At 42.0% G+C, this 27,390-nt stretch overlaps 1 protein-coding gene across 1 annotated transcript in view; it reads right to left on the bottom strand.

Moving 5' to 3' along the window:
* Positions 1 to 256: 256 nt before the first annotated feature.
* The window catches only part of hace1 (HECT domain and ankyrin repeat containing E3 ubiquitin protein ligase 1), a 205,808-nt gene continuing 178,674 nt past the window's right edge, over positions 257 to 27,390 (bottom strand). The window contains exons 20-24 of the mRNA XM_034173953.1: positions 18,525 to 18,656; positions 2,898 to 2,996; positions 1,486 to 1,556; positions 1,279 to 1,392; positions 257 to 864 (exon numbers count right to left, since the gene is read on the bottom strand). Coding sequence (XP_034029844.1) covers positions 762 to 864; positions 1,279 to 1,392; positions 1,486 to 1,556; positions 2,898 to 2,996; positions 18,525 to 18,656 — 519 coding nt within the window. The 3' untranslated portion in view covers positions 257 to 761. The remainder of the gene's footprint in view (positions 865 to 1,278; positions 1,393 to 1,485; positions 1,557 to 2,897; positions 2,997 to 18,524; positions 18,657 to 27,390) is intronic.

The following is a 27,390-nucleotide window of genomic DNA, read 5'->3' as shown; positions in this document are numbered from 1 at the left end:
CTGTGCACATTAGACAAGAATAGATGTAATTAATTACATACTTTGTGATTAATTAATGTAAAATAATCACATACAAAAATATTTGCTGTGAAAAGTGATTAAGTTGCAGGTAGACTTATTCAGTTTATGTCTGAACACTTGGTCGAGTGCGGTTTCAATAGGCTGGAAGCATGTGGCACTGTGCGGTCCACACTTAGTAGCTTGCTCTTAGCTTACTACTAAGTGCTTTGTGTTGGTCATATTTTTTTCAGGCTTGTTTTTCTACAGCTAATTCACTGAAATGAATGCATTATTTTGACAGTCTAACACTAAGTTGCTTTGACAGTATGTATGCAAATGTTGCATTTTAAACTGATTTGTCTTTATTTTACTCCCATCCTTATGTATCCAGCAGACAAGAGTACAAATAACACCTGAAGACAAGATTTTGAAGACAAGATTCTTCATTTCACTGTCTGCTTCAATGTGTCGATTAAATTCTGAAAGAAAAAAAGGTGCTCCAGCATGTTTGTTTTAAAAAGAAAAGTTAAGCATGAAAGTATGAATATTTAAATATAATAAAATCTTTTCATAAACTAACAGAAACAAGGTTCAGAATAAAGGATGTTTCAATTGAAATTAAGGATTTTTTTTCTAGATGTCTGTAGTCTGTCTCCCAAAATCAGGAGGAGGTGACAGAGTTTGCAGAACCTCAGCACAATCACACGCCTCCTTATTCATATTCTGTCAAGCAGCAGCAGCAGCAGGAAGCGATGTGATGGTTATGCCATGGTGTATCCATAGCTGCCACAGTGCAGTGCTACCAGCAGGCGGTCTCTGAGAACCTCCTGGTTCGGGTACTCTGGGAGTTTCAGCATGTTGATACTGAAGAGAGAAGGTAAAAAACAAACAAACAAACAAAGCCAGTCAACATGGTGAAACTCTGTGGGGGAGGGCAGGGTGCTCACGAAGAGGAGCAGGGCGCATCCACGTGTACACAAGAAGAACCCACCTGCTGCACACTGGGACATGGAGATGCACCTCCCCTTTTCAACTCTGAGATCATCAAATACACCACCAATCCCACCCAATGTCAATAGCACAGAAAAACCATACTGCCCTCTAGTGCTGAGCTCATGTTGGAGCTGAGGCCATCTGTCATTGTGCATCCATCTCTTTTAATGGACTGTCTTTCCTCATGTTATGTATCAACCTGTGACGCTGCAACATCATGGAACACATAGATCCTCTCAGCAGGACAAAAAGAAGAAAAAACTCAATGAGAAATGCGCTGCTTACCAGGTACTAGAGGTTGGCAGTAGGTTGGAGGTATATGGCACTGCAGCAACTGTGAACTTCTGTAAGCCACTGCCACCCATCAGGTACGCAAAGCCTCCGTGAGGGACCCTGGAACTGAGAGAGGGGGACAAAACCACAATGTAGGCCCCAGTGTCTTTACAACAGAGCCTCTTCTGAATAATGAACCAGGGTGGGGAGCAGACAAACCTTCCAGTGACAAACTGAAGCAGTAGAACCCTTTCCTCTTGGGTTAGACTCTCCACAGTCTCCCAGAACCACTACAAGAGCAAAATACATATATTACCTGATGGTTCTTTAAGAAAACTAATTTTGAAAGAAAGGCCAGAAGAAGATATGTGTATTTAATAAATTAGACTCCACATCTCTGCTGTAGCTCACAACAATCAATCATGCATAGTCCATGGGCTCGTAGCCCATTTTGCCCTAATTGGTACTACTTAAGGTGGCAAAACAACACTTACAATCCCATTTCCGTATACCAGGGGTCAGTAAAGGATTACTTAGTGTTTTAAAAAAGAATCTGCTATGCTTTATTATCACATTATAAGGTAACAGATTTCAAAGAATCCACTGGGCGTAGACCTTATTTAACCTTTATTTTGGAGACTAAACATTCAACACAGTCAATTCTAATTCTGATCATTCTAATAATAAGAATGATTTACATCAGTTTTTATCAAAATTGGAACAACTTTAACTTTTAACCTCTGTACAATTGATATTTACCTTCGTCACCATTTTTGCTTTTCTTGCCCCATAACTAAAATATTTTGTCAGACAGTCCAATTGACACCTTTTTGCAATCTTTATGATCATAAAAATATGTATATCTTTCAGTATGATTGGAGGATGTTTTAATTTTGACCACATAACCCTTCACTGATTCGTACCTGGTTATACATAGCTGCCACCCTAGGAATCATACATTTTTGTGTATGGTGTGGTATACTAATACTGGACTACTGTTGTTTTAGCACTTTACGTGGTACCACAAACCTGCTTGGCCAATGCACTAGATGAGGCATTTCCTTTAATGTCATGTATTCCAAGCATGAGTGATATGTTTTAACACGAATAATGGCCTCAAATGCCACAGGAAGTCGGACCTGAGGACTGAACACATCATAAATACACTGAGTAGAAAACTGGACATCTTACCTGCAGACATTTTAACATGATGTTGACTAAGTTTATTAAATGTTGACTTATTTGATCCTTTAAGCCTGAATGACACTCTCCTGTGTCCTGGCTAGCTTTCACCATATATCTGTTAATAGATCATATCTTTATACAGTGTTCTAGACAAATGTGTGTCTCACATTCAGAAAGCTGAGACTGTTCTGAACATTTTGATATACAACATATGGCCATTACACCGAAGCAAGTACCTTAAAAGGATAATTAATTAAGGCATGGTAAAACTGAGAAAATGCCCTTCAGAGTCTAATGGTTAATATTTTAAAAATGAATGCATTAAGCAGAAACTCACATTGATTAAAGTTTGGAAAAGCTAAGTGGGACACATTAATTGAAATAACTAAAGAAGGGACCATCAATGCAATAAAATGTAAGAAATGACTTATCGGCTGCAGGCGTACCACAATGACTGGCTCCTGAGGGTCGTAGCCACTGGTGTACTCAGTGTTCCTGTACCAGTCCTGAACATCGATCTCAGGCATCCCAGACAGCAGGAGCTCCTGTGCACACACAACACAAGGCAACCAACCAGTAAACCTTTTCAATACAGAAAATCATGTTAGACTCTTACCATACACATGCATGGTAAAAAAGTGGAACTTTAAGAACACTATACTTCAGCTTATTGCCAGAGAAATGTTTATATTTAAATATGTACTTAATGGAGACAACAGTGACAAAACATGAGCTTAAATTATTATTAAATACCTAATCAAAGACAATGAAATCATTGTCATGAAAAAAGGTACGATGTTTAAGGACAGCGTTTCATGGGCTGCATTTGGACTGTAGCTCCGATGTCCTTTCCTAACCACTATTCCTAGACCTCGATGGAGAACATCATAAGTTGAAAGAAAGACACCAAGGAGTGTAAAGGAGGACCTGGGAAAAGACACTCATGGTGCAAAGAGAGAATCACACTGCACTTAGGTGACACTATAGATGAGGACAAAATTATTAGCCCCCCCTTTGAAATTTAACATTTTCTTCAAATTTTTCCCAAGTACTTTTTTAACAGAGGAAGGAAGCTTCAATAAAGCATTTCTAAACATCCTAGTTTTATTTTGGATGCTTACATTATTTTACTCTAGCAGCCGATCTGCTCTGTGTCAGCCTGAGCTTGTCAGATCTCAGACACTATGCAGTGCGGGGCCTGGTTAGTACTTGGAAGGAAGACCTCTTTGGAACACCAGCGGCCATCTGTGTTTCTCAAGGTTACACTGGAGTTGCATCAGGAAGGGCATCCTGTGTAAAACTTGTGCCAAATACCAATGCAGATCTGGCTGTATCCGCTGTGGCTAGCCAGAATGAAAAAAAAAAACAAGAGCAGCTGAAAGGACGACAAAAACAACAATAACATTATTTTACTATACAAACAGAAACTAAATTATTTCATAAAAACCAAAAACCGCTAGGGTTAAAATTGCCCAATGCTAACAGAATCCCAGCCCATTCTCCTTCATTCAAGGATTCAAGTCAGGGCTTTGTGCAGGCGAGTCAATAACGTTTACTTTCATCATCCTGACGTAGTTTTTAACGGAGCCCTGGAAGTGTCATCGCAAAATGTTTTGCATGTGGAGAGAATGTGCGCACGTTTTATTATACTGTGCGCACATTTTAAGCATCATTTGAGGGCACGGTCTACTTAAATGTGGCCACAATTTGTAAAACGTGCACTCAATTAATCAATATTGTCTTAAACATAAATGTTGGCTGTTAGCCAACAAACCAGGAGACAGTGTAATACATTTCCCCATTAGAAATGGATCTGGTCAGGGTATATCATGGTTTGGGCGCACAAGGACATATAGAGAACTCCAGCTGCCCAGCATGGCATCATCTGGAGTTTAAGCACATTAAAAAGGATGCTGAGGGCAAAGCGTCTCCCCGCCGCGAGGATGACAATTTAGCTCATATTATGGAGTTCATTTTGAACAAAAGGAAAATGTGCGCACATTTTATTAATTCAAGGGCTCAATTAAAGGAAAACGTGCACACAAATGATCATGGCCAGAAAAAATATCACTTTAAGTGACCTCTCCCTGGTTCCGTAAGTTTTTCAACAGGAGTGACGTATGTTTTGCATTGTTGTCGCATGTGGGTCAGTGGCTTAAGTTTCATCTCTTGAACACTGGATGGCATACCCACTCTGAATACATGAACTGCTCAGGATGGAGGCATTCCCTCATTTCCAAAACGCAACACAAAATATAAAAAAATAAATAAATGAAAGTGCTTAATTTATTGATATTGAAGTCAGTCTGGGTAATTGTCATTCCCTGGTTGATTTTTGTCTTTCTGCATCCGGTTAAAAAAATCCTTGCATTATTTAATGTGGCGCTTACTGAAATGTTTGATTCAGGTCGTGATGAAGCTTCGCCATTGCCTGGAGCGTCCACTGAAAAAATAAACAACGGCTTTGCTGTGTTCAGCAGACATGTCTGTGAGAGAACTCCTGTTTAGCTTACTCAGGGCTATGAAATGAAAATTGTGAAATCCGAGAAAAATTTACAGGGGGTCTTGGGGGCAGAGGGCCCCAGGAGCCTGGGTCTCTGGCCCCGTGGGATCCCAGAAACTTTTTATCTAATGATACATTTTTAGCATCTCCTGGAACAAAAAGTCTCAAAATTAGTGCATATTTAAATGACCCAGTATATTTGAACTGTCAATGATCATGTTGAAATAACAGAATATGATGTGGAAGTAGGACCTAGAATGATTTTCCTTTTAATTGTTAACCAAATTATGCGTTAACTCAGAACAATTAAACTACATGAAATTCATGAAGACTGAAAAGACTGTTACAGCATTTCAACAACCACAGCTAAAGCTTGTAGAATATTTTGAAAATCATGGTAAAATATTAATATTAATAACATACCTTATAGTAAAAAAAAAGTCACATACTCGTGTGTAAATTCCTGTAAATCCACTCAAAGCCATAGTGTCTTTTTCCCATAAAAAAGTCTACATTAATAAAAAACTAATTTATATTCTTGCGTAAATTCATGTAAATCCATTCAAGGCCACAGTCTTTTTTTCCCAATGAAAGAAAGTCGAGATTAATGAAAAAAGTCACATAATCTTGTCTAAAATTCTGTTTGAACAGCAAATGTTTATTTTCCAGAGAGAGAAAAATTCTTACCGTGATTTCTGAGGGCACAGTTCGTGTTCCCGTTTCTTTTATCTTTCAGCTGTGTGGATGAAGCCAGTGACAATTCCACGGATTTGTGTCTTTATCAGACTTTTTCAAACCGTCTTTCTCGCCATCTTCTCTCTGTCCGACGTCGGTCCGTGACACAGACATGCTCCACAGTTCTTCTTTTAAAAACTTTAGAGCTCTAAAGGTTGTCCACATGCTAAGTTTAGCTTAAGATTTGCGCAGGAGACACACAGCGTCTCCGCAGCAACCAACCAGTATCGCTTTACGACAACTGTCGCAACAGCCAGCATTTTTTCTCCTCAAAACTCCGTGGATCCAAGGATACTGATTAGTATCTGTAACACACAGATCAGTGCCCGCGGACCGCTGTGGTCTTATAAACCTTGCACGACGTCGTAACAAAAAGAACACTTTGCAATAGACATTTTAAAAACTCAGTGACAATCACAATTACAGAGTAAAACACTACCCCCCCCCACCCCCCATGATGAAATCCATGGAATTTCGTGGATCCGCGGAGTTTTCACAGCCCTGCTTACTGCTAAGTGTAGAAGACACTGCTCGAAACCCCTCAGGTCAGAACACCCCCTACTCATCCCTTCACTTTGTCTGCAGCAAAGGAGCACAGACGTTTCACAGAGTTTTCCTGGAACGTAAAACTTGTGTTATCACAATTCAAATCTCTATTGTAGACCAAACGTCTACCATTTATATTGTGTACCACCAATATCGCACAGTACTATTTGAACTGATATTCAACAGCAGAATAAATGTCATTCATAATTATTTTGGCTAATAACTTTATCCTCACCTATATATCATGAAGTGACAGCGAATGTTAATAACAGTCTGCCGCAGTGAGACTTCAATGTTCTGAAGATGGACTACAAAATGCAGATTTTCAACCCATGCATTCTTACTGCATTAGGTCATGCAGACTGGAACATGGACATGGTTATAAATGTTACTTCACTACCCTTTACTGCAACTCCATAAAGCATATAAAATCTAACAAAGCAGTCAAATTGAGTAATTCATTTAAGATATAACAGATTTCACTTCATCAGCTACAGCAGGTGGATCTGTGGGGTCATAGGTGAACAACCAATATATACAGTGGGGTTTGATTCCAGATTACCTGTCTGTGTTTTCAGACAAGACACTTCATCAGCACCATCCCAGTCCATCCAGCTATAAATGGGTGTCAGGTGTCCCATCCAGGGTAGTCATCGACCCTCATCTGCTTCACGCTACACTATCTAGTCAAAAGCATAGACCCATTGGGCCTCAGGTCCTTTATAGGACTGACTACTAATGATTCTTTTCATATGTGATTTCTATACATATTTGTATTGTTTGTGTTTGGTGATGTGTGTTTACCACTGATGAAATATACTCAACAAAAATATAAACGCAACACTTTTGGTTTTGCTCCCATTTTGTATGAGATGAACTCAAAGATCTAAAACTTTTTCCACATACACAATATCACCATTTCCCTCAAATATTGTTCACAAACCAGTCTAAATCTGTGATAGTGAGCACTTCTCCTTTGCTGAGATAATCCATCCCACCTCACAGGTGTGCCATATCAAGATGCTGATTAGACACCATGATTAGTGCACAGGTGTGCCTTAGACTGCCCACAATAAAAGGCCACTCTGAAAGGTGCAGTTTTATCACACAGCACAATGCCACAGATGTTGCAAGATTTGAGGGAGCATGCAATTGGCATGCTGACAGCAGGAATGTCAACCAGAGCTGTTGCTCGTGTATTGAATGTTCATTTCTCTACCATTAGCCGTCTCCAAAGGCGTTTCAGAGAATTTGGCAGTACATCCAACCAGCCTCACAACCGCAGACCACGTGTAACCACACCAGCCCAGGACCTCCACATCCAGCATGTTCACCTCCAAGATCGTCTGAGACCAGCCACTCGGACAGCTGCTGAAACAATCAGTTTGCATAAGCAAAGAATGAATCCCGGTTCACACTGTTCAGGGCAGATGGCAGACAGCGTGTGTGGCGTCGTGTGGGTGAGCGGTTTTCTGATGTCAATGTTGTGGATCGAGTGGCCCATGGTGGCGGTGGGGTTATGGTATGGGCAGGCGTCTGTTATGGATGAAGAACACAGGTGCATTTTATTGATGGCATTTTTAATGCACAGAGATACCGGGACGAGATCCTGAGGCCCATTGTTGTGCCATACATCCAAGAACATCACCTCATGTTGCAGCAGGATAATGCACGGCCCCATGTTGCAAGGATCTGTACACAATTCTTGGAAGCTGAAAATGTCCCAGTTCTTGCATGGCCGGCATACTCACCGGACATGTCACCCATTGAGCATGTTTGGGATGCTCTGGACCGGCGTATATGACAGCGTGTACCAGTTCCTGCCAATATCCAGCAACTTCGCACAGCCATTGAAGAGGAGTGGACCAACATTCCACAGGCCACAATTGACAACCTGATCAACTCTATGCGAAAGAGAAGTGTTGCACTGCATGAGGCAAATGGTGGTCACACCAGATACTGACTGGTATCCCCCCCCCCAATAAAACAAAACTGCACCTTTCAGAGTGGCCTTTTATTGTGGGCAGTCTAAGGCACACCTGTGCACTAATCGTGGTGTCTAATCAGCATCTTGATATGGCACACCTGTGAGGTGGGATGGATTATCTCAGCAAAGGAGAAGTGCTCACTATCACAGATTTAGACTGGTTTGTGAACAATATTTGAGGGAAATGGTGATATTGTGTATGTGGAAAAAGTTTTAGATCTTTGAGTTCATCTCATACAAAATGGGAGCAAAACCAAAAGTGTTGCATTTATATTTTTGTTGAGTGTAGTATATATACGAGGTCTCTTAGATAATAAACCGACCCTTTTATTTTTTTTTTTTAACTATATGGATTTGAATGACATGCGATTACACCAATCATGCTTGAACCCTCGTGCGCATGCGTGAGTTTTTTCACGCGTGTCGGTGACGTCATTTCCCTGTGGGCAGGCCTTGAGTGAGATGTGGTCCCGCCCTCTCGGCTGAATTCCTTTGTTTCACACGCTGCTCGAGACGGCGCGCGTTGCTTCCAGGCGCTGTCGTCGGCCTGTTTCGAGCTGAAAACATCCTAATTTAAGGCTTAATTCACCCAGGACATCGTGAGAGAACAGAGAAGATTCAGAAGAGGCCGGCATGAGGAATTTATGCGGACATTCCACTGTTTAAGGACATTTTTTTAATGAAAGATGTACGCGCAAATTCGCCGAGTCGTTTCCGTGACGACTCGGCAAATCTGTGTGCGCCGCGACAGGAAAAACACCTCCGTGTTGAAAACCATTTGTAGAATTCAGGTGGCTTTTAATGGCTTTCAACAAGTGAGTAACTGAGAAATTGTTTAACAGCTTGGGCATGTTCCAACTTGCCCGTTAAGATTTCCAACGGAGGTGTTTTTCCTGCCGCGACCCCCCGCGGTCGGGTCCAGCCCGACATGCGACTCTGCCCGCACGTTCTTTCATTACAAAATGACCGTTAACAATGGAATGTCCGAATAAACTCCTCATGCCGACTTCTTCTGAAAGTTCTCTGTTCTCTGACGACTTACTGCGTCAACAGAGCCTGAAATGTGGAAGTTTTCAACTTGAAATGGCGAGACGCTGCCGCCTCGAAGCGCAGATCGCCGTCAGGCGCCGTGGACCGTCCTTAAAGCGACACTACCAGACCAAAATCTCTCATCAGCCGTTAAAATTTTTACCGAAAACCAGCTGAATTTATTGAATGGTGTCCACTCAGTTGTGCCTTACAGTTTTGAAAAATTTTTTATCAAACAAAGCAACAGTCTCTGAGCCATTCCTAAACAATGAAAAAAATCGACGAGCGGGTGGACGACTCCTCACTCAAAGACTGCCCACAGGCGAATGATGTAACCGACAGGCGTGAAAAAACTCTCGCATGCCCACGAGGGTTCAAGCATGTCTGATGTAATCACACGTGATTCAAATCCATATGGTTTTTGAAAAAAATAATAAGGTCGGATACTTTTCTAATAGACCTCGTATTTTTAAATGAAAAAAAATGTGAATACTGCCTCACTTTAAATACGGCGGCTTCAACAAAGTATCACCTTTCCTTTTGCAAAGGATAGTCAGGTGTAATCAATGCAGATTCAAAAGTAAGCACTGAAATGTATTTCCAAAGCATTCAGAGAATTTCAATAACTCTTATTACAGCTGCTACTTTGATACTTCTGGGTCATTTCACTCCATTAGGAAATGCCCGAAGCAAAAGAGACCATTCAAATGCAGACTGAGGCTCCCAACACACAGAGTAGTGACAACTGGAGACTTGAAAACCATTTTAGTTCAACTCAACTGTAGATCCAATGTACAGTTGTATGCAAAGGTATGGGCACCCCTAATAATTTTCATGATTTTCTTTTATAAATCATTGGTTGTCTGGATCAGAAATTTCAATTAAATATATCATATAGCAGACAAACACTGATATTTGAGAAGTGAAATGAAGTTTCTAGTATTTACATAAAGTGTACAATAATTATTTAAACAAAATTAGGCAGGTGCATAAATTTGGGCACCCTTGTCATTTTATTGATTTTAAAACATTCAGCACTAATTATTGGAACACAAAATTGGTTTGGTAAGCTCACTGACCCTTGACCTCCTTACACAGGTGAATCCAATCATGAGAAAGGGTATTTAAGGTGGCGGCCATTTACAAATGTTTCTCCTCTTTGCATCTCTTCTAATGAGTGGCAACATGGACGTCTCTAAACACCTCTCAAATGACCTGAAAACAAAGATCAACATCATGTTTTAAGGGAATTTATAGAGATTTCAGCTGTCAGTTTCTACTGTGAGGAACATAGTGAGGAAATGGAGGACCGCAGGCACAGTACTCGCCTGAAGTGGCAGGCCACAAAAAATCAACAACAGTCATAGTCAACCCACAGACCTGCTCCAAAGACCTACAACATGATCTTGTTGCAGATAGTTTCTCTGTGCATTGTTCAACTATACAGCACACTTTGCACAAGGAGATGTTGGATGAGAGAGTAATGCAGAGGAAGCCTTTTCTGCGTACAGGCCACAGAGTCACTTGGGGTATGCTAAAGCACATTTGGACAAACCAGCTTAATTTTGGAATAAGGTGCTGTGGACTGATGAAACTAAAATTGAGTTATTTGGACATAACAAGGGGCGGTATCCATGGCTGAAAAAGAACACAGCATTCCAAGAAAAACACTTGCTACCTACAGTAAAATTTGGAGGTGGTTTCATCATGCTGTGGGGCTGTGTGGCCAGTGCAGGTACTGGGAATCTTGTTAAAGATGAGAGTCACATAGATTCCAGTCAATAGCAGCAGATTCTTGAGAACACTGTTAAAGAATCAGTGACAAAGTTGAAGATGCATTGGGGCTGGATCTTTCAACAAGACGACCCTAAACACTGCTCAAAATCTACTAAGGCATTCACGCAAAGGAACAAGTACAATGCTCTGGAATGGCCATCTTAGTCCCCAGACCTAAATATTATTGAAAATCTGTTGTGTGACTTTAAGTGGGCTGTCCATGCTCAGAAACCAACAAACCTGACTGAACTGGAGATGTTTTGTAAAGAAGAATGGTCCAAAATACCTTCAGCCAGAATCCAGACTCTCACTGGAAGCTATAGGAAGCATTTAGAGGCTGTTATGGCTGTGTTCTGCAAAAGGAGGATCTACTAAATATTGATGTATATTTTTTTCTGTTGGGATGCCCAAATTTATGCACCTGCCTAATTTTGTTTAAATAATTATTGCACACTTTCTGTAAATCCTATCAACTTCATTTCACTTCTCAAATATCAGTGTTTGTCTGCTATATATTTAACTGAAACTGCTGATCAAAACAACCAATGATTTATAAAGGAAAATCATGGAAATCGTCAGAGGTGCCCAAACTTTTACATATCAGTATATATTCAGTGTGAAGTACACATGAATTTTAACATAAACTATCCCTTACACACGTGGTTCTGTCATAATGATGGCAAGATTCCAATAATTCTCTTCCGGTATTCTTGAGATAAATCACAATATATCAGTCAACAAATAGCCATGAACAGCTTGTCACATGCATATGCACTCATTGATATCAACTAAATATATTTAACACTTTATTATTACATCTCCTGAAATGCAGGATCAGACAAATCAAAAAACAATAACAGCTTGGAACAAGATCCGACATTCCACATTGCCACAGAAAGCATTCTTTATAATTCCTCTAATGTGTAGGCCAAAGGACAGTGTGGGATGATTGCTTCCAGATTTTTTGCTATATTACCATGGTGAATAACACATGCATACAATGTTAACATGAGATGATCAAACTGGTGTTTGTGTCTTGCAGGACCAATAACCATTGCCACAGTTGCGTGAACTTATGTAAGAAATTACAGGACATCCAGTTTTTCACTGATGTCAGACAGGGCGGTGGTGGTCTAGTGGTTAAGGCATTGGGCTTGAGACCAGAAGATCCTTGGTTCAAATCCCAGCCTGACTGGAAATTCACTAAGGGCCTCTTTAATCCTCTATTGATCCCGGTGTGTAGTTCTGGCTTGTATGGCATTATTGAATATTATTGAATGTGGGGCATTATTTGTAAAGCACTTTGAGCATCTGATGCCGATGGAAAAGTGCTATATAAATGCAGTCCATTTACAATCCACTAGACTCCTGTTTCGAGAGAGATTGTTTGCATTAATCAGCATGTAGAGTATCTGCATAACAGTGAAAAGTAATTCCACAGCGTTACAACATCCATCCAAGAGGTGCAATGTAAAGGAGAACAGGAAAGGGCCTAATACAGAACCCTGTGGTACCCTACATTTTATCTGAGCAAGTTTTGATGCAAGTAATGTTGTACAACACGACTGAGACTGGTTAGATCAATATGATGTCAACCATTGAGAACCCAACCAGTGATACCAAAATAACTGTCAAGTTTATCCAACAATATAGAATGACCAACCAAATCAAATGCTGCACTAAGGTATTTTTGCAGATGATGTGGTTCCGCTGGCTTCAACAGACGGTGACCGGTGATGTACATTGGGTTTTAAGTTAAGTGTAAAATGACTGGAATTAGGGCAGTCATAATTAATACAATATTTGCCAATTGCGATTATTTTTATCTTGTACATTCGGGAATATTTTTCATATTCGTGATTACAATGAATTATTTATTTTATCCACAAAGCTGCATAAAACAACTCAGAATCTGATGTCATTGTGCCGCAGCAGCAGCCGCACGCAGCATCACAGCCCCACTGCGACACTTGCTCACTCTGTTTCCCTCTCGTCTCGGTCGGATGGTTAGCAAGGCAAGGATAATAACATGGAGGGCAAGGAGGTTCTGGTTCCAAAGCAATGTACCACGGCACCGCTGTGGATGCATTTCAGTTTTAAGTGCTACAACGACTATTGAAATTGTCAACAACTAATTTAGTGGTCGATGAGTCATTTATTTTATTTCAGTCTTTGTTTTTCTCTCAATTCATAGTTTTATGCAGTGAGCCGTCCTGCCGTCATCTGGACGTTCAAATTTTGTATAAGACGGCCGATTAAAACAGTGGTCATCTTGTTCAAAGCCGTCTATGCGCAGTTTACCGAAGGAGCTTTCTCTCTGTGCGTGTGTGTGTGTGTGCGCGCACGCACGCTGCAGACTGCGAGGGAGGGAGGGAGGGGGTGGGGGATGGAGATTCCAGAGGCACGAGATGTTACATTCTACTGACATTACATTCTACTGAGAACCATGAGTGGACGTGAGACATCTAACACGGAGCAGAGAGATAAGATTTTAACCCAAGTGAACATGTTAAAAAAACAAACAAAACAAAACCAATCCGTGTTGGTGGTCAAATATCCTTAAAAAATGAGAATATATAAATGAACTGAGCAAAAATTACGCATACACGGGTAAAAAAAAAACCCCTGCTGTGGAGAAGCTGTGCAGTAATGTTCAGACGCACAGATCACAAAAAGCAGGTGAGAACTCTGAACTTTAACAGCTGTTATTTTCCAAAGGTATGTATTTATTCAATCTTGAGCTTAATGTAGTGTTTAAGCTGATAAGGAGAAAAAAGGATGACATCATCACACTAAAATGAACTGGAGTCAGAATAAAAATACAAGCTGCTGATTTCTCTTATTTTTCAAAGTTATTAAGCTGCAGCTATATGTTTTATTCATTTCAAAGTGAGTTGCCTCTTATTGTATTCTGATTTATTTATACAAAAAAAAAAAAATATGGGGAGTCAAATCAGACTGCATTGTTCTGTTAAGTTTTCCTGCACATGTATTTTTTTCCTTCTTTATAAGCGTTTGGTGTTTGCATTTGCTCCGCAAAGTTTTAAAATGCAAAATGTTCACACTTTTCTTTATAGCAGTTCTGTAATTTCAGAAACAGAAATAACCACAAATCAGAAAAAGTTGGGACTATATGTAAAATGAAGATAAAAATAGAAATGTTGCACTATTCCCAGTTTCTCCACTCAAAGAAGCCAAACGTTTTTCCAGAGTTGTGCAATTATACTACGATAGTACAATATAAAGGGAAAAAAAAATAGACAATATATTCATCAATTATTTGTCTGACAATTAATCGTCTCCAGAAATTCCTAATCATGACAGCCCTAACTGGAATAAGGATCAGCACCTCCAAATTTGAGACCATGGTTCTCTGTTGGAAAATGGTAAATTGTTCCCTCTGGGTCAGGGGAGAGTTTTTTGCCCAAGTTGAATAGTTTATGTATCTTGAGTTCTTGTACACGAGTGGGGGTAAGTTGGAGCGTGAGACTGACAGACAGATTGGGGCTGCATCTGATGTCCTGTGGACACTGTACTGAGCCGTCATGGTGAAGAAAGCACTAAGCCAGAAGGGAAAAGTCTCAATTTACCAGTTGATTTATGCTCCTATCCTCACCTGTGGTCGTGAACATTGAGTAATGATCAAAAAAACAAGAACATGGATTCAGGTGGCAGAAATGAGATTCCACTTCAGGTATCTGGGCTTACACTCCTGGACAGGGTGAGAAGCTCAAATATCCAGGAGGGACACAGAGTAGAGCTGCTGCTGGCCATTAAAAGAAGCCAGCTGAGGTGGTTCAGGCATGTGTTGAGGATGTCCCTAGTCATTATTCTAGGGAAGTCTTCCAGGCACGTCCAACTGAGAGGAGGCACCAGGGAGGACTCAGGACACGCAGGAGGGAATGTATTTCCCAGCTGGCTTCACACTAAAGTTTTAATAACATGAACCTCTAGATGCTTTATGAGTACAGGACACAGTTTCAATAGGAAAAATTTCTCTCCCTTTCACACACTCTACACTGTCACATAGCAGATTTTCTGCCTTAATTTCCACACTAAGCGACTGGATCCCACACCTACAGTCAGTTGCTGATGGAGCAAAATTAAAAGTGGCAGTTGAACAGTACTACAGATAGAATGATCAACAGGACGCACAGATAGCCGAGATCGCTTCGGCCACAGTAGTGCCAGGCTACCCCATGACGTCTTCAGGGGGCATCCACATCTCTTTATCTTTGTCCATGTTGAACTGTGTGTTCTGCAGGACCTCCACGTCCCTGCGCCTTTGACAGACTTCCACGGCAACAAAGCACTCCAACATCAACCACCACTCCAAGCCTCCCAGGCCTTGCCTTCTCGCCCCAGAGCAGAGCTCCACACACAGCCGGCCTGGCTTTCACTGCTCACAGCCAGCCCGGAGTTCATCACTCGTAGCTGACACAGCCACAACAGCCCACTTAAAGAGTACAAACTGAAGGAAATCAATTGTAAAACCTGAAAGACATTTCTGAAGTATTTTAGCCACAAGCTCAAGTAAGGGGGGAAAGTGTTTGCTTTTTTTCTTGAAAGACACTGGACTCATTGAGAGAATTTAGTCCTGCTATAATGGACTGATGCAGCAGGTGGCAGCAATGCAACAATAATGCCGACTGCCATTATTTGCCACAAAAGAAGAGGAAGGGTTCGTTTGTTTTCTCCACACAGTCACGCTTTAAGAAAAAGCGCGTTTCGTGTCAAAATAAAGTCATAAAATTCATGAGTTTTTTTAAGTTAGTGGTTTTATATGACGAAATAAATGGAACGTGGAAACAATTTTTGACGAAAATCCGTATAAAACCGCTGGTTTTACAACCTTGAATTTCACTTCAGTACATGCACAGTGTAAATAACTGTGCCACACTTAACACTTTCAGTGCTTGGAAACAAATTTTAATTGTATGAATAGAATTACTGGACATGCACCTGAGCACTGGATGTTCGCTCGCTGACCGGTGCCATCACTAGGGTTGGGTATCGAGAACCAGTTCTTTTCGACTATCGTTAAGAAATGAATCGATCCACTGATATCAATAGCCTTTTTGCTTAACGATTCCCTTATCGGTCCTTCGACCAGCCGTTGTTTTTGAGTGTGTTTGTCGGGAAAACGATCATTCCTCAACGTTGATTGCAGACCCTGCAGCAGCTCTGTAATCAACCGTTTCTGCAGCACAACTCCAGTCTGAAGCCTGAATCAATGAAGCAATGCTTCGATCCACTAACTCATTGGTTCTTTGATTCGCTGCTCTTCAGAAGTGGTAGGTCCGCTTCTTAACCCCTCTCAAAGCCATTACAATATCATGAGTCACTTTTGTGTGTATTAAAGTCACTAACTGGGACTCTTGTTTTGTTGTAGTCAAGAAACGAGAATCGTCCTCCGTTCCGTTGGCACAGCTCCAAACACTGCGCGGCTCTCTGCTGACACAGTCTGGTTGGAATTAATAACTTCAAAACAAATTGCCGCTTTAAATAAAATGACACCTCTTACAAACGTTGTAATACAGACAAGAAACTACAATCAACTAAAATGATTTTTCCTCGCAAAATGAGACGCGCTGCATTCGTGCAGCACAGCCAGCTGCAAGAGCTCAGATGTATGGAAAGACATTCATGCCTATAATGTCTGAAACAAAATGCTTTTGACAAAAACTACAGATTTTATTTCTGTTTATGTCCAGAGATCAAGGATCAACCACGTAGAGTTTATTATGTCCAGAGTTTAAGGATCCACTAACCAATTTCATATTTATTTACTTTAAGACTCAATAAAATGTTGTTCAATTTCAATTTAATCAGCTTATAAAGTGCCAAATCACAACAAAAGCTGTCTCAAGGCACCTCACACAGAACAGTTCAGCATAAAAAATTAAAATAAATAATAAAAATTAAAAAATTAAAACATCATTAAAAACAGAAGAAAAAGAATAAAACAGATCAAACAAAAACTATTCATAAGAAAGAGAATAAAAATAGATTTTGAGTCTTGACTTAAAAATGTCCATGGACTCCGACTGCCTCATGGTTGCAGGAAGATCGTTCCACAGAGCAGGCGCACGATAAGAAAAAGCTCTTTGACCCGCTGACATAGAAAACCTGTAAAGCCTACTTTTACTACACAAAATATTCACAAGCAGTATTGATAAGGAATCAGATCGATAAGCGATATCGATAAAATCTTAACGATACCCATCCCTAGTCAGCACTCCCCCTTTCTGCTGTGGGCTTTGGGGCTCACTGCGCCTGTTCTGAACTCTTCTGGACCCGGGCAGATTAGTGCATTTAATATTAACTTTGATGACGTTTCTTCGTCTTGCATTGTTCTTCCAATGTTTTGTTGATGAAATCCAAACATAACTTGCAGAGGGCTTTACCTGGAAGCTAAACCTTGCTAACGAATTCACCAAGTCTTGCCTTTGTCCACGTCTACCTCCCGGTCCAAACATGTCCACTTGAACCTATTTTTACACCACTATCGATGTCTTTAACGTGGTCATCTCTGTAATTTTGGCCATGTTAAAGTTTTAGCTCGAAAGCTAAAACTTGCCAAAACTCAAAATGTCCAAGTCCGGGTACTTTCAGTGACTTCAGATTTACAGAGATTCTAATTGGCTGAAAGTTCGGTGTTGAAGAAAAAGTAACCAATGATGATGCGTGTGTTATCTTGCAGTTTCAGCAGCACTATTATGGTTCCCATGCATATGAGGAAAGATTTAACTCACACGGATGACCCACACTGCACCACCCCTCCAAATTTATTCTCAACAGAATTACAGTGATCTCAGATGTAAGTAAGTTCCTTAGGTTGCTCCCTTGTTTGCACTCGGGGTTGCCACAGCAAATCCAAGGTGGATCTACATGTTGAATTGGCACAGGTTTTTTTTTTACAGTGATCTCAGATATGGCCCAGAAACCCAGAAAAACTCTGAAATCTGCAAATCCACGGAAAATTCTCATTACTACAAGAAGCAGAATTCACCAAGCGCTGGATTGATCACCCACTAATAGTAAATATGAAAGAGTCTAACCAACGCGCACGTCAAGGGGTGGCACAAAGGCCCATGGTGCAATGAAAGTGCATGCAGTCATAATCCCACAGACGGTAGTTTCAGACCACTGGCACATATACCAATCTGTGAAGAAATTCACATTTTGCGAGATGTGCGTTCACGTTACGGGAGGTATTTTTCCAGTATTCATGTTTTGCAATTCACGGTTTGCAGATAACTCACGATATGCAGCTGATTTAAGTTTTGGAGGTTAAAAGGCTTCACAGTGACCACAGTATTAAAGTAATGCTCTCTCCGGTACCCCTAACACAAATATAACACAACCCTTGTGTGAGCGCTTAGTGAAAAGGCAGAGAAGGAAAACAGTGACTGCAAAAGAGGACACATGAAAGAACGGTGAGGAGAGGAAAGCAAACTTGGAGAAAGACCAAAAGGATGGAGGAGGACAACTAACCAATTCATATTCATCAAAAAGCTGGACGAGCGAGGGGGGGATGAAGGTGTGGAACCCTTGCAAGAAGGCATTTATCTGAGGCTGGATGGCTCGTGTCATTCTGAGCTCTGTCACCAGCTGGACGTACTCTGCCTGAAAGATGAGAGAGAGAGGCGGGGGGGGGGGGGGGTGAGAGATCAAAGTATTAAAGAAATATGATCGACAAGTGACAGAGAAATGGAAACAAGCGAGAATGCTCATACATACTTACTTTCTACAACCCTACTGGACAAGTTTGTAGGTTATAAGACACTGCCCTCTGCAGGCACATTTCAGTACTACAGTGTCTAATGATGACTCAGGTGAAATCACAGGAAGATTAATCGCTCTGACCAGCTATGGGTGAACATACTGCAGGGGAAGATAAGCCACCTTAACGCCACCTTCACTACCTACCTTCCTGACACAACTCCAGATGTACAGATGAGGACAAAATTATCAGGTCCCCTATGAAGTTTGATGTTTTCTTTAAAATTCTACAAAGTGCATTTTTAACAAAGCAAGGAATTTTCAACACAGCATTTCTAAACATCCTAGTTTTATTTTGGATGCTTACATTATTTTACTTTGCACAAAGAAACCAAACCGATCAAAGTGAGTGCTGGAGGTCACAGGCTGATGAAGCCAGCAGGACCACGTCATCTGCAAAAACCAAAAACTACCAGTGTCAAAGTTATTAGCCCCCTTAAGATGTGACATTTTTGTGCAATAATATGTTTTAGGGCTCTGTCACACCTTGACAATGTTACCAGCGTATGACAACCGTATTAAAAAGGCAGGCATAAGCGGGCATATGTTGACTAAATTATGCAGCTGTCACACCTTGACGATTTAGCCAGCATATGCTGACAGTCCCGTTTCCACCGAGTGGTTCGGGTTGGTACTGCACACTGTAGTGAGGGTCAGAATAGTTAAATCTGTCTTGGTTTGCATTTCTACCGCTGGCAGAACGCCTTTGTTTGGCAGGTGGAACACTTAAATATTGACAAGCACGTTAGCGAGCGCGTGTACACTGTTGCACAGTGTCTCTTCTCCACACTAATGCAAACAGATTAACAATATTTTATTTTATTTTTGTCTTGGTGAATGATGGGATTTATTTTCATTGCATGCAGAATGCTGATGAGTCAAATGATGGCTGTGGTAAATGCTGCCATGAATGAATGAAGTGCTGTGACTCTTTCAAAGCGCTGGTGTCGCGGTTTGATCGCAACACAGGCATCCTCAGACTGAGAAACGCACGTGGAGCAGAAAAACCACAGAGGGACTTGCTACATTTCCAACCACAAAGTATTTTCAGACATAATTTTCTTTACTTTATGTGGACGTTTTCGTCAGGCTGTGATGATGAATCGGACGGAAACGAAGAGGTAAGATTAAGACTTTATATTTACGCCATGTGTGAATGGTTTTAATATTTGAAACAATCTGTTTGCGTGAAGACTGCAGCTTTCAGCCAATGAATGGACAGCATTAATGGACTTATTTCGACTTCTGAGTAAATTACAAGAAATATGTGTCAACAATCGCATAACTTACCTACAACTTATGTTGAAAATATTGTGCATGTCCAAAATCTTTCAAGGTACTCTACATATTACGGCGTATATCGGCGTGGTTTAATGTGCTCTTAACTTATAAAAAAACGTACCCATAACTTCTTAGATGTAGGCCAGCGTATGCTAACATTTTAAATATGGTCATCATACACTGGCTAAATCATCAAGGTGTGACAAGGGTGTTAATGTTGTAATGCACAAAGCTTGCAAAATCAACTTAAAATTGAGGATTATCTTCCAATGTACACACAGTATAAAAACATCAGTAAGGGTTTGAGCTGTCACTTGAGAAAAAAAATCAAAAGAAATTAGTTTAAACTTTTTGATTTGTTGATGCTCCACAACTTCTGTTTGCAGTTTCTCCAGGACTCGGGTGCTATGAGCTCCGTCCCAGCCCCGAGTCCTGGAACTCAGAGATGCAGACACACACTGCTCCAGCTGTGGCATGTTTAATTTAAAGCATAGAGATCGTTAGCTTCGGTTTTGTTAAGTTCCTCTTTCGTCCCTTTTGCGCTCTTGCTTTGCAGACTGTTCGGTGATAAAGCCCTTTCGTCCACCTTTTCTCAATGAATTGTGACTTTTTTACTTTTTCCCTTCGTTCAGGAATCATCGTATGCCATGTGACTGGGCCATAAAGAACGCAGGACAACTGGCAAGACACTAGAGATTGACGTAACCAAGTGAGGAATTGTAGTCTCAAAGAAGACTATCACTAGAGTCGTGGACAGGAATGGATTGTGAGTTTGCAGACCAAGAAAAACTATTTCTGCAGAAGAGACAACTTCAAGACAAAATGAAAAAATGATTAAAACAACTCGAGTAAGCATAATGGACGTGTGTCCATTGGTCAGATGAGATGAAATTAAACTTCTTTGGCCAGAGAGACACTGCTTATGTTTGGTGAAAGAAGGAAGAGGTGTATAATCGAAAGAACATTGTCCCTCGCAGTGAAACACGGCAGTGAAAGTAATATGCTACGAGGATGCTTCAGTGCATCTGGAACTGGGAATCTTCCAAGGTGCAAGGAATCATAAAGAAAGAGAGATATATGAAATTTTTGAAAGAAAACATTAAGTAATCAGCAGCAAAACTGGGTCTGGCTCATCAACATGACTTGCTTTGTCTTTCAACATGACAACGACCCAAAATATACATTGCGCCTGGTGAAGAAATACATCCACAAGATCAAAGTGAGCATTGCTGACTGGCCTGCAGAAAGCCCTGACTTGAAGCTCATTGAAAACCTGTGTTGGGGCAGTATGTCTCATGGCCAATTTGCTACTTTGCTAACTTTATACACTCAACAAAAATATAAATGCAACACTTTTGGTTTTGCTCCCATTTTGTATGAGATGAACTCAAAGATCTAAAACTTTTTCCACATACACAATATCACCATTTCCCTCAAATATTGTTCACAAACCAGTCTAAATCTGTGATAGTGAGCACTTCTCCTTTGCTGAGATAATCCATCCCACCTCACAGGTGTGCCATATCAAGATGCTGATTAGACACCATGATTAGTGCACAGGTGTGCCTTAGACTGTCCACAATAAAAGGCCACTCTGAAAGGTGCAGTTTTGTTTTATTGGGGGGGATACCAGTCAGTATCTGGTGTGACCACCATTTGCCTCATGCAGTGCAACACATCTCCTTTGCATAGAGTTGATCAGGTTGTCAATTGTGGCCTGTGGAATGTTGGTCCACTCCTCTTCAATGGCTGTGCGAAGTTGCTGGATATTGGCAGGAACTGGTACACGCTGTCGTATACGCCAGTCCAGAGCATCCCAAACATGCTCAATGGGTGACATGTCCGGTGAGTATGCCGGCCATGCAAGAACTGGGACATTTTCAGCTTCCAAGAATTGTGTACAGATCCTTGCAACATGGGGCCGTGCATTATCCTGCTGCAACATGAGGTGATGTTCTTGGATGTATGGCACAACAATGGGCCTCAGGATCTCGTCACGGTATCTCTGTGCATTCAAAATGCCATCAATAAATGCACCTGTGTTCTTCGTCCATAACAGACGCCTGCCCATACCATAACCCCACCGCCACCATGGGCCACTCAATCCACAACATTGACATCAGAAAACCGCTCACCCACACGACGCCACACACGCTGTCTGCCATCTGCCCTGAACAGTGTGAACCGGGATTCATCCGTGAAGAGAACACCTCTCCAACGTGCCAAATGCCAGCGAATGTGAGCATTTGCCCACTCAAGTCGGTTACGACGATGGAGTCAGGTAGAGACCCCGATGAGGACGACGAGCATGCAGATGAGCTTCCCTGAGATGGTTTCTGACAGTTTGTGCAGAAATTCTTTGGTTATGCAAACCGATTGTTTCAGCAGCTGTCCGAGTGGCTGGTCTCAGACGATCTTGGAGGTGAACATGCTGGATGTGGAGGTCCTGGGCTGGTGTGGTTACACGTGGTTTGCGGTTGTGAGGCTGGTTGGATGTACTGCCAAATTCTCTGAAACGCCTTTGGAGACGGCTTATGGTAGAGAAATGAACATTCAATACACGAGCAACAGCTCTGGTTGACATTCCTGCTGTCAGCATGGCAACTGCACGCTCCCTCAAATTTTGCGCCATCTGTGGCATTGTGCTGTGTGATAAAACTGCACCTTCAGAGTGGCCTTTTATTGTGGGCAGTCTAAGGCACACCTGTGCACTAATCATGGTGTCTAATCAGCATCTTGATATGGCACACCTGTGAGGTGGGATGGATTATCTCAGCAAAGGAGAAGTGCTCACTATCACAGATTTAGACTGGTTTGTGAACAATATTTGAGGGAAATGGTGATATTGTGTATGTGGAAAAAGTTTTAGATCTTTGAGTTCATCTCATACAAAATGGGAGCAAAACCAAAAGTGTTGCGTTTATATTTTTGTTGAGTGTATAATAACAATAAGAATAACTTTATATCTCCTTCTACAAATAACGATAATAATAATAATTTCATATCTCCTTTGGAAAGCCATGATGCATACTGTTCTTCTGCTTACCACGCTACACGGACAAAACACAGTTTTATTTTTACACATACTGTTTAATACAACGCGAGCAGTCACCTCATATAAAGGTCAAAATGCAAGATCTTTCAACAAATCACGCAGCTTTACTGATCCACGCTGAGGGGGATGGCAGCAGTGCAGGCAGAACGCTGTGTTCAGTTTGCGAATTGAAGTGGTAGCTCTCTGTTTAGTGAAGGCATCTTTTCAATACAACATCCAAAATTGAAGTCCGTTTCCTATCAGTTTTTGAGTCTTCTGAGTTCGCTCCCAATTAAACCGAGAAAAATCATGAATTACAACCCAACACCTGTCAGAGCTTGAGGGATTTGCCAAAGATGAATGGGCTGGGATTCCTCAGAAGACATGTCTGAGACTTGCTGAAAATGACAAATGCCTGTAGGCTGTTACAGAGCAAAAATTATACACAATTCGACATTAGCATCGCGGGGGGGGGGGGTCACAATTTTGACCCTGGTAATTTTTGTTTTTTATGAAATAACTTTTTCTTTGCAAATTTAAATAATGTAATCATCCAAAATAAAACTCGGATGTTTAGAAATGCTATGTTGAGAATTCCTTGCTCTGTTAAAAACACACTGCGAAAATTTTAATAAAACATTAAATTTCATACAGGGGCTAATAATTTTGTCCTCATCTGTAGAAAGAGAAAGCAGGATGAGAGCTGAACCCTGACGTTTGCTGATGGGACAGAAAAAACAAGAGTGCTAAAATAAGTCATGTTGAGGATAAATTCAGAATTTACTCTAGATTACTCTAGACTGCAAAGAGTACACATGAAAGAATGGTGAAGAGAGGAAAGCACTCACTCACTCACTCACTCACTCACTCACTCACTCACTCACTCACTCACTCACTCACTCACTCACTCACTCACTCACTCACTCACTCACCTTGAACCGCTTATCCGTAACAGGGTCGCAGGGGCAACAGCGGGGACTCCAAACTTCCCTTTCCCAGGCCACATTGACCACCTCTGACTGGAGATCCTGAGGCGTTCCCTGGTCAGTGTGGAGATATAATCTCTCCACCTAGTCCTGGGTCTTCGTCGGAGTTTCCTCCCAGCTGGCTGTGCCTGGAACACCTCCCTCGGGAGGCGCCCAAGCAGCATCCTTACCAGATGCCCCAACTACCTCAGCTGGCTCCTCTCAACGCGAAGGAGCAGCGGCTCTATTCCGAGCTCCCCACAGATGACCGAGCTTCTCACCTTATCTCTAAGGGAGACACAAGCCAGCCTCCTGAGGAAAGCCCATTTTGGCTGCTTGTACCCTAGATCGGATTCTTTCAGTCATGACCCAACCCCCATGACCACAGGTGAGAGTAGGAATGAAGATTGACCAGTAGATCGAGAGCTTCTCCTTTTGGCTTAGCAACCTTTTTGTCACAACAGTACAGTAGAGTGAATGCAACACTGTCCCTGCTGCGGCAATTCACCAGCTAATCTCATGCCCCATTGTCCCGTCTTTCATGAACAAGACCCCTAGGTACTTGAACTCCTTCATTTGGGGCAAGACCACATTCCCTACACGGAGTAGACAGTCCATCATTTTCCTGCTGAGAACCATGGCCTCAGGTTTAGAGGTGCTGATCCTCATCCCACCCGCTTCACACTCAGCTGCGAACCGATCCAGTGAGTGCTGGAGGTCACAGGCTGATGACGCCAGCAGGACCACATCATCTGCAAAAAGCAGTGATGAGACCCTGAGCCCCCAAACTAGAAACCCTCCTCCCCCAACTACGCCTCGATATCCTGTCCATGAATATCACAAACAGGATTAGTGACAAGGTGCAGCCCTGGCGGAGGCCAACCCCCACTGGAAAAAAGTCAGACTTACTGCCTAGAACCCAAACACAGCTCGCGCTTTGTGAATACAGAGATTGGATGGCCCTGTAAAGGGACCCCCTCACTCCTGCAGCACCTCCAACAGTATCTCCCTGGGTACCAGATCATATGCCTTCTCCATGTTGACAAAACATATGTAGACTGGATGGGCATACTCCCAGGCACCCTCCAGGATCCCTATGAGAGGGAAAGCAAACCTTGTGGTGGCGAGGTTTGCTTGCCCCTATGAATCTGAGAGCTGTGTTATCTGGAGCCTTTGTGACCCTGGTAGGGTCTCCCATGGCAAATTGGTCTCAGGCTAGGGGCCAGACTAAGAATGGTTCATAATGAGTGTTGTTAGAAGGAAAGGTGATGTAACATGGTGGTAAACATACCACTGTCCCAGCTTTTTTGAAATGTATTGCAGGCATCCATTTCAAAATGAGCAAATATTTGCACAAAAACAATAAATTTGATCAGTTTGAACATTAAATATCTTGTCTTTGTGGTGTATTCAATTGAATATAGGTTGAAGAGGATTTGCAAATCATTGTATTCTGTTTTTATTTACATTTTACATAACGTCCCAACTTCATTGGAATTGGGGTTGTAAAATGGTGAGGGAACAAGCATGATTTTACTTTTTAAATGTCAATACTTATATCCAAGTAAACCACATTTAATAATGTAACTTTTTATTAATCAATGAAATGAAAAATAAGAATTATTCATAGTATACACAAATATGTGTCAACAATATGAAAGTGCCCCCCGCAGCTTCCCTGGTAAAGTCTACTCCAGGGTGCTGGAAAGGAGGGTTCGGCCACTAGTCGAACCTCTGACTGAAGAGGAACAATGTGGGTTCTATCCTGGTTGTGGAACTGACCAGCTCTTCACTCTCACAAGGATCCGGGAGGGTGCCTGGGAGTATGGCCATCCAGTCCATACGTGTTTTGTGGACTTGGAGAAGGCCTATGATCAGGTACCCCGGGAGATACTGTGGGAGGTGCTGTGGGAGTACGGAGTGAGGGGGTCCTTTCTCAGGGCCATCCAATCTCTGTACTCACCAAGCGAGAGCTGTGTTCGGGTGCTCGGCAGTAAGCAGACTCATTTCCGGTGGGGGGTTGGTCTCCGCCAGGGCTGCACCGTGTCACCAGTCTTGTTTGTGATATTCATGGACAGGATATCGAGGTGTAGTCGGGGGAGGAGGGTTTCCGATTTGGTGGGCTCAGGGTCTCATCACTGCTTTTTGCAGATGATGTGGACCTGTTGGCTTCATCGGCGGGTGACCTCCAACACTCATTGGATCGGCTTGCAGCCGTGTGAAGCGGCTGGGATGAGGATCAGCAACTCTAAATCTGAGGCCATGGTTCTCAGCAGGAAACTGATGGATTGCCTATTCCAGGTAGGGAATATGGTCTTGCCCCAAGTGAAGGAGTTTAAGTACCTCGTGGTCTTGTTCATGAGCGAGGGGACAATGGAGCTTGAGATTGGCCGGAGAATCGGCGCAGCAGGGGCGGTGTTGCATTCGCTCTACCGTATTGTTGTGATGAAAAGGGAGCTGAGCCAAAAGGCAAAGCTCTCTATCTACTGGTCAATCTTTGTTTCTACTCTCACCTATGGTCATGAGGGTTGGGTCATGACCCAAAGAACTAGACTGCGGGTACAAGCGGCTGAAATGGGCTTTCTTAGGAGGGTGGCTGGTGTCCCTTAGAGATAGGGTGAGAAGCACGGTCATCCCTGGGGAGCTCGGAGTAGAGCCGCTGCTCCTTCACGTTGAAAGTTGCCAACTGAGGTGGTTCAGGCATCTGGTAGGGATGCCTCCTGGGCGTCTAATTATGGAGGTGTGCCAGACACGTCCATCTGGGAGAAGACCCCGGGGAAGACCCAGGACCAGGTGGAGAGATTATATCTCCACACTGGCCTGGGAAGGCTTCGGGATCCCCCAGTCAGAGGTGGTCAATGTTGCACGGAGAGGGAAGTCTGGAGACCCCTGCTAGAGCTGTTGCCCCCGTGATCCAATCTCGGATAAGCGGTTGAAGGTGAGTGAGTGTGATTTTGAATATGAAAGTGAAAAATTAAATAAGTCATGAAAATGATTAAACGATCAAATATTTAAAGGAACCAGATATGTAACTACCAAAAGAGATCATCATTCAATGATTATACTCAATAAACTAGCATAATAAAGTAAAATTGAACAGCTGCTGCCACTTTATATAAAAATCCATTCACATTAACAAACATTTCTGAATTTGACAGGCTATAACAACATGATGCGTTTTCATTCTTTTCATTCACATTTCCTGCGGGACGAAATTACCGACCAGTCACAGGCTGCCTTTCAAAAGGTGGTGTCAATTGACCAATCACCCGCAAAACCGGAATTCAGTGGCTAGTTG

The sequence above is a fragment of the Thalassophryne amazonica genome, chromosome 7, assembly GCF_902500255.1.
Source record: "Thalassophryne amazonica chromosome 7, fThaAma1.1, whole genome shotgun sequence".
In the NCBI taxonomy this organism is placed as follows: domain Eukaryota; kingdom Metazoa; phylum Chordata; class Actinopteri; order Batrachoidiformes; family Batrachoididae; genus Thalassophryne; species Thalassophryne amazonica.
Note: the sequence above shows the minus strand (reverse complement) of the source record. Positions and strands in the feature narration are given on the sequence as shown.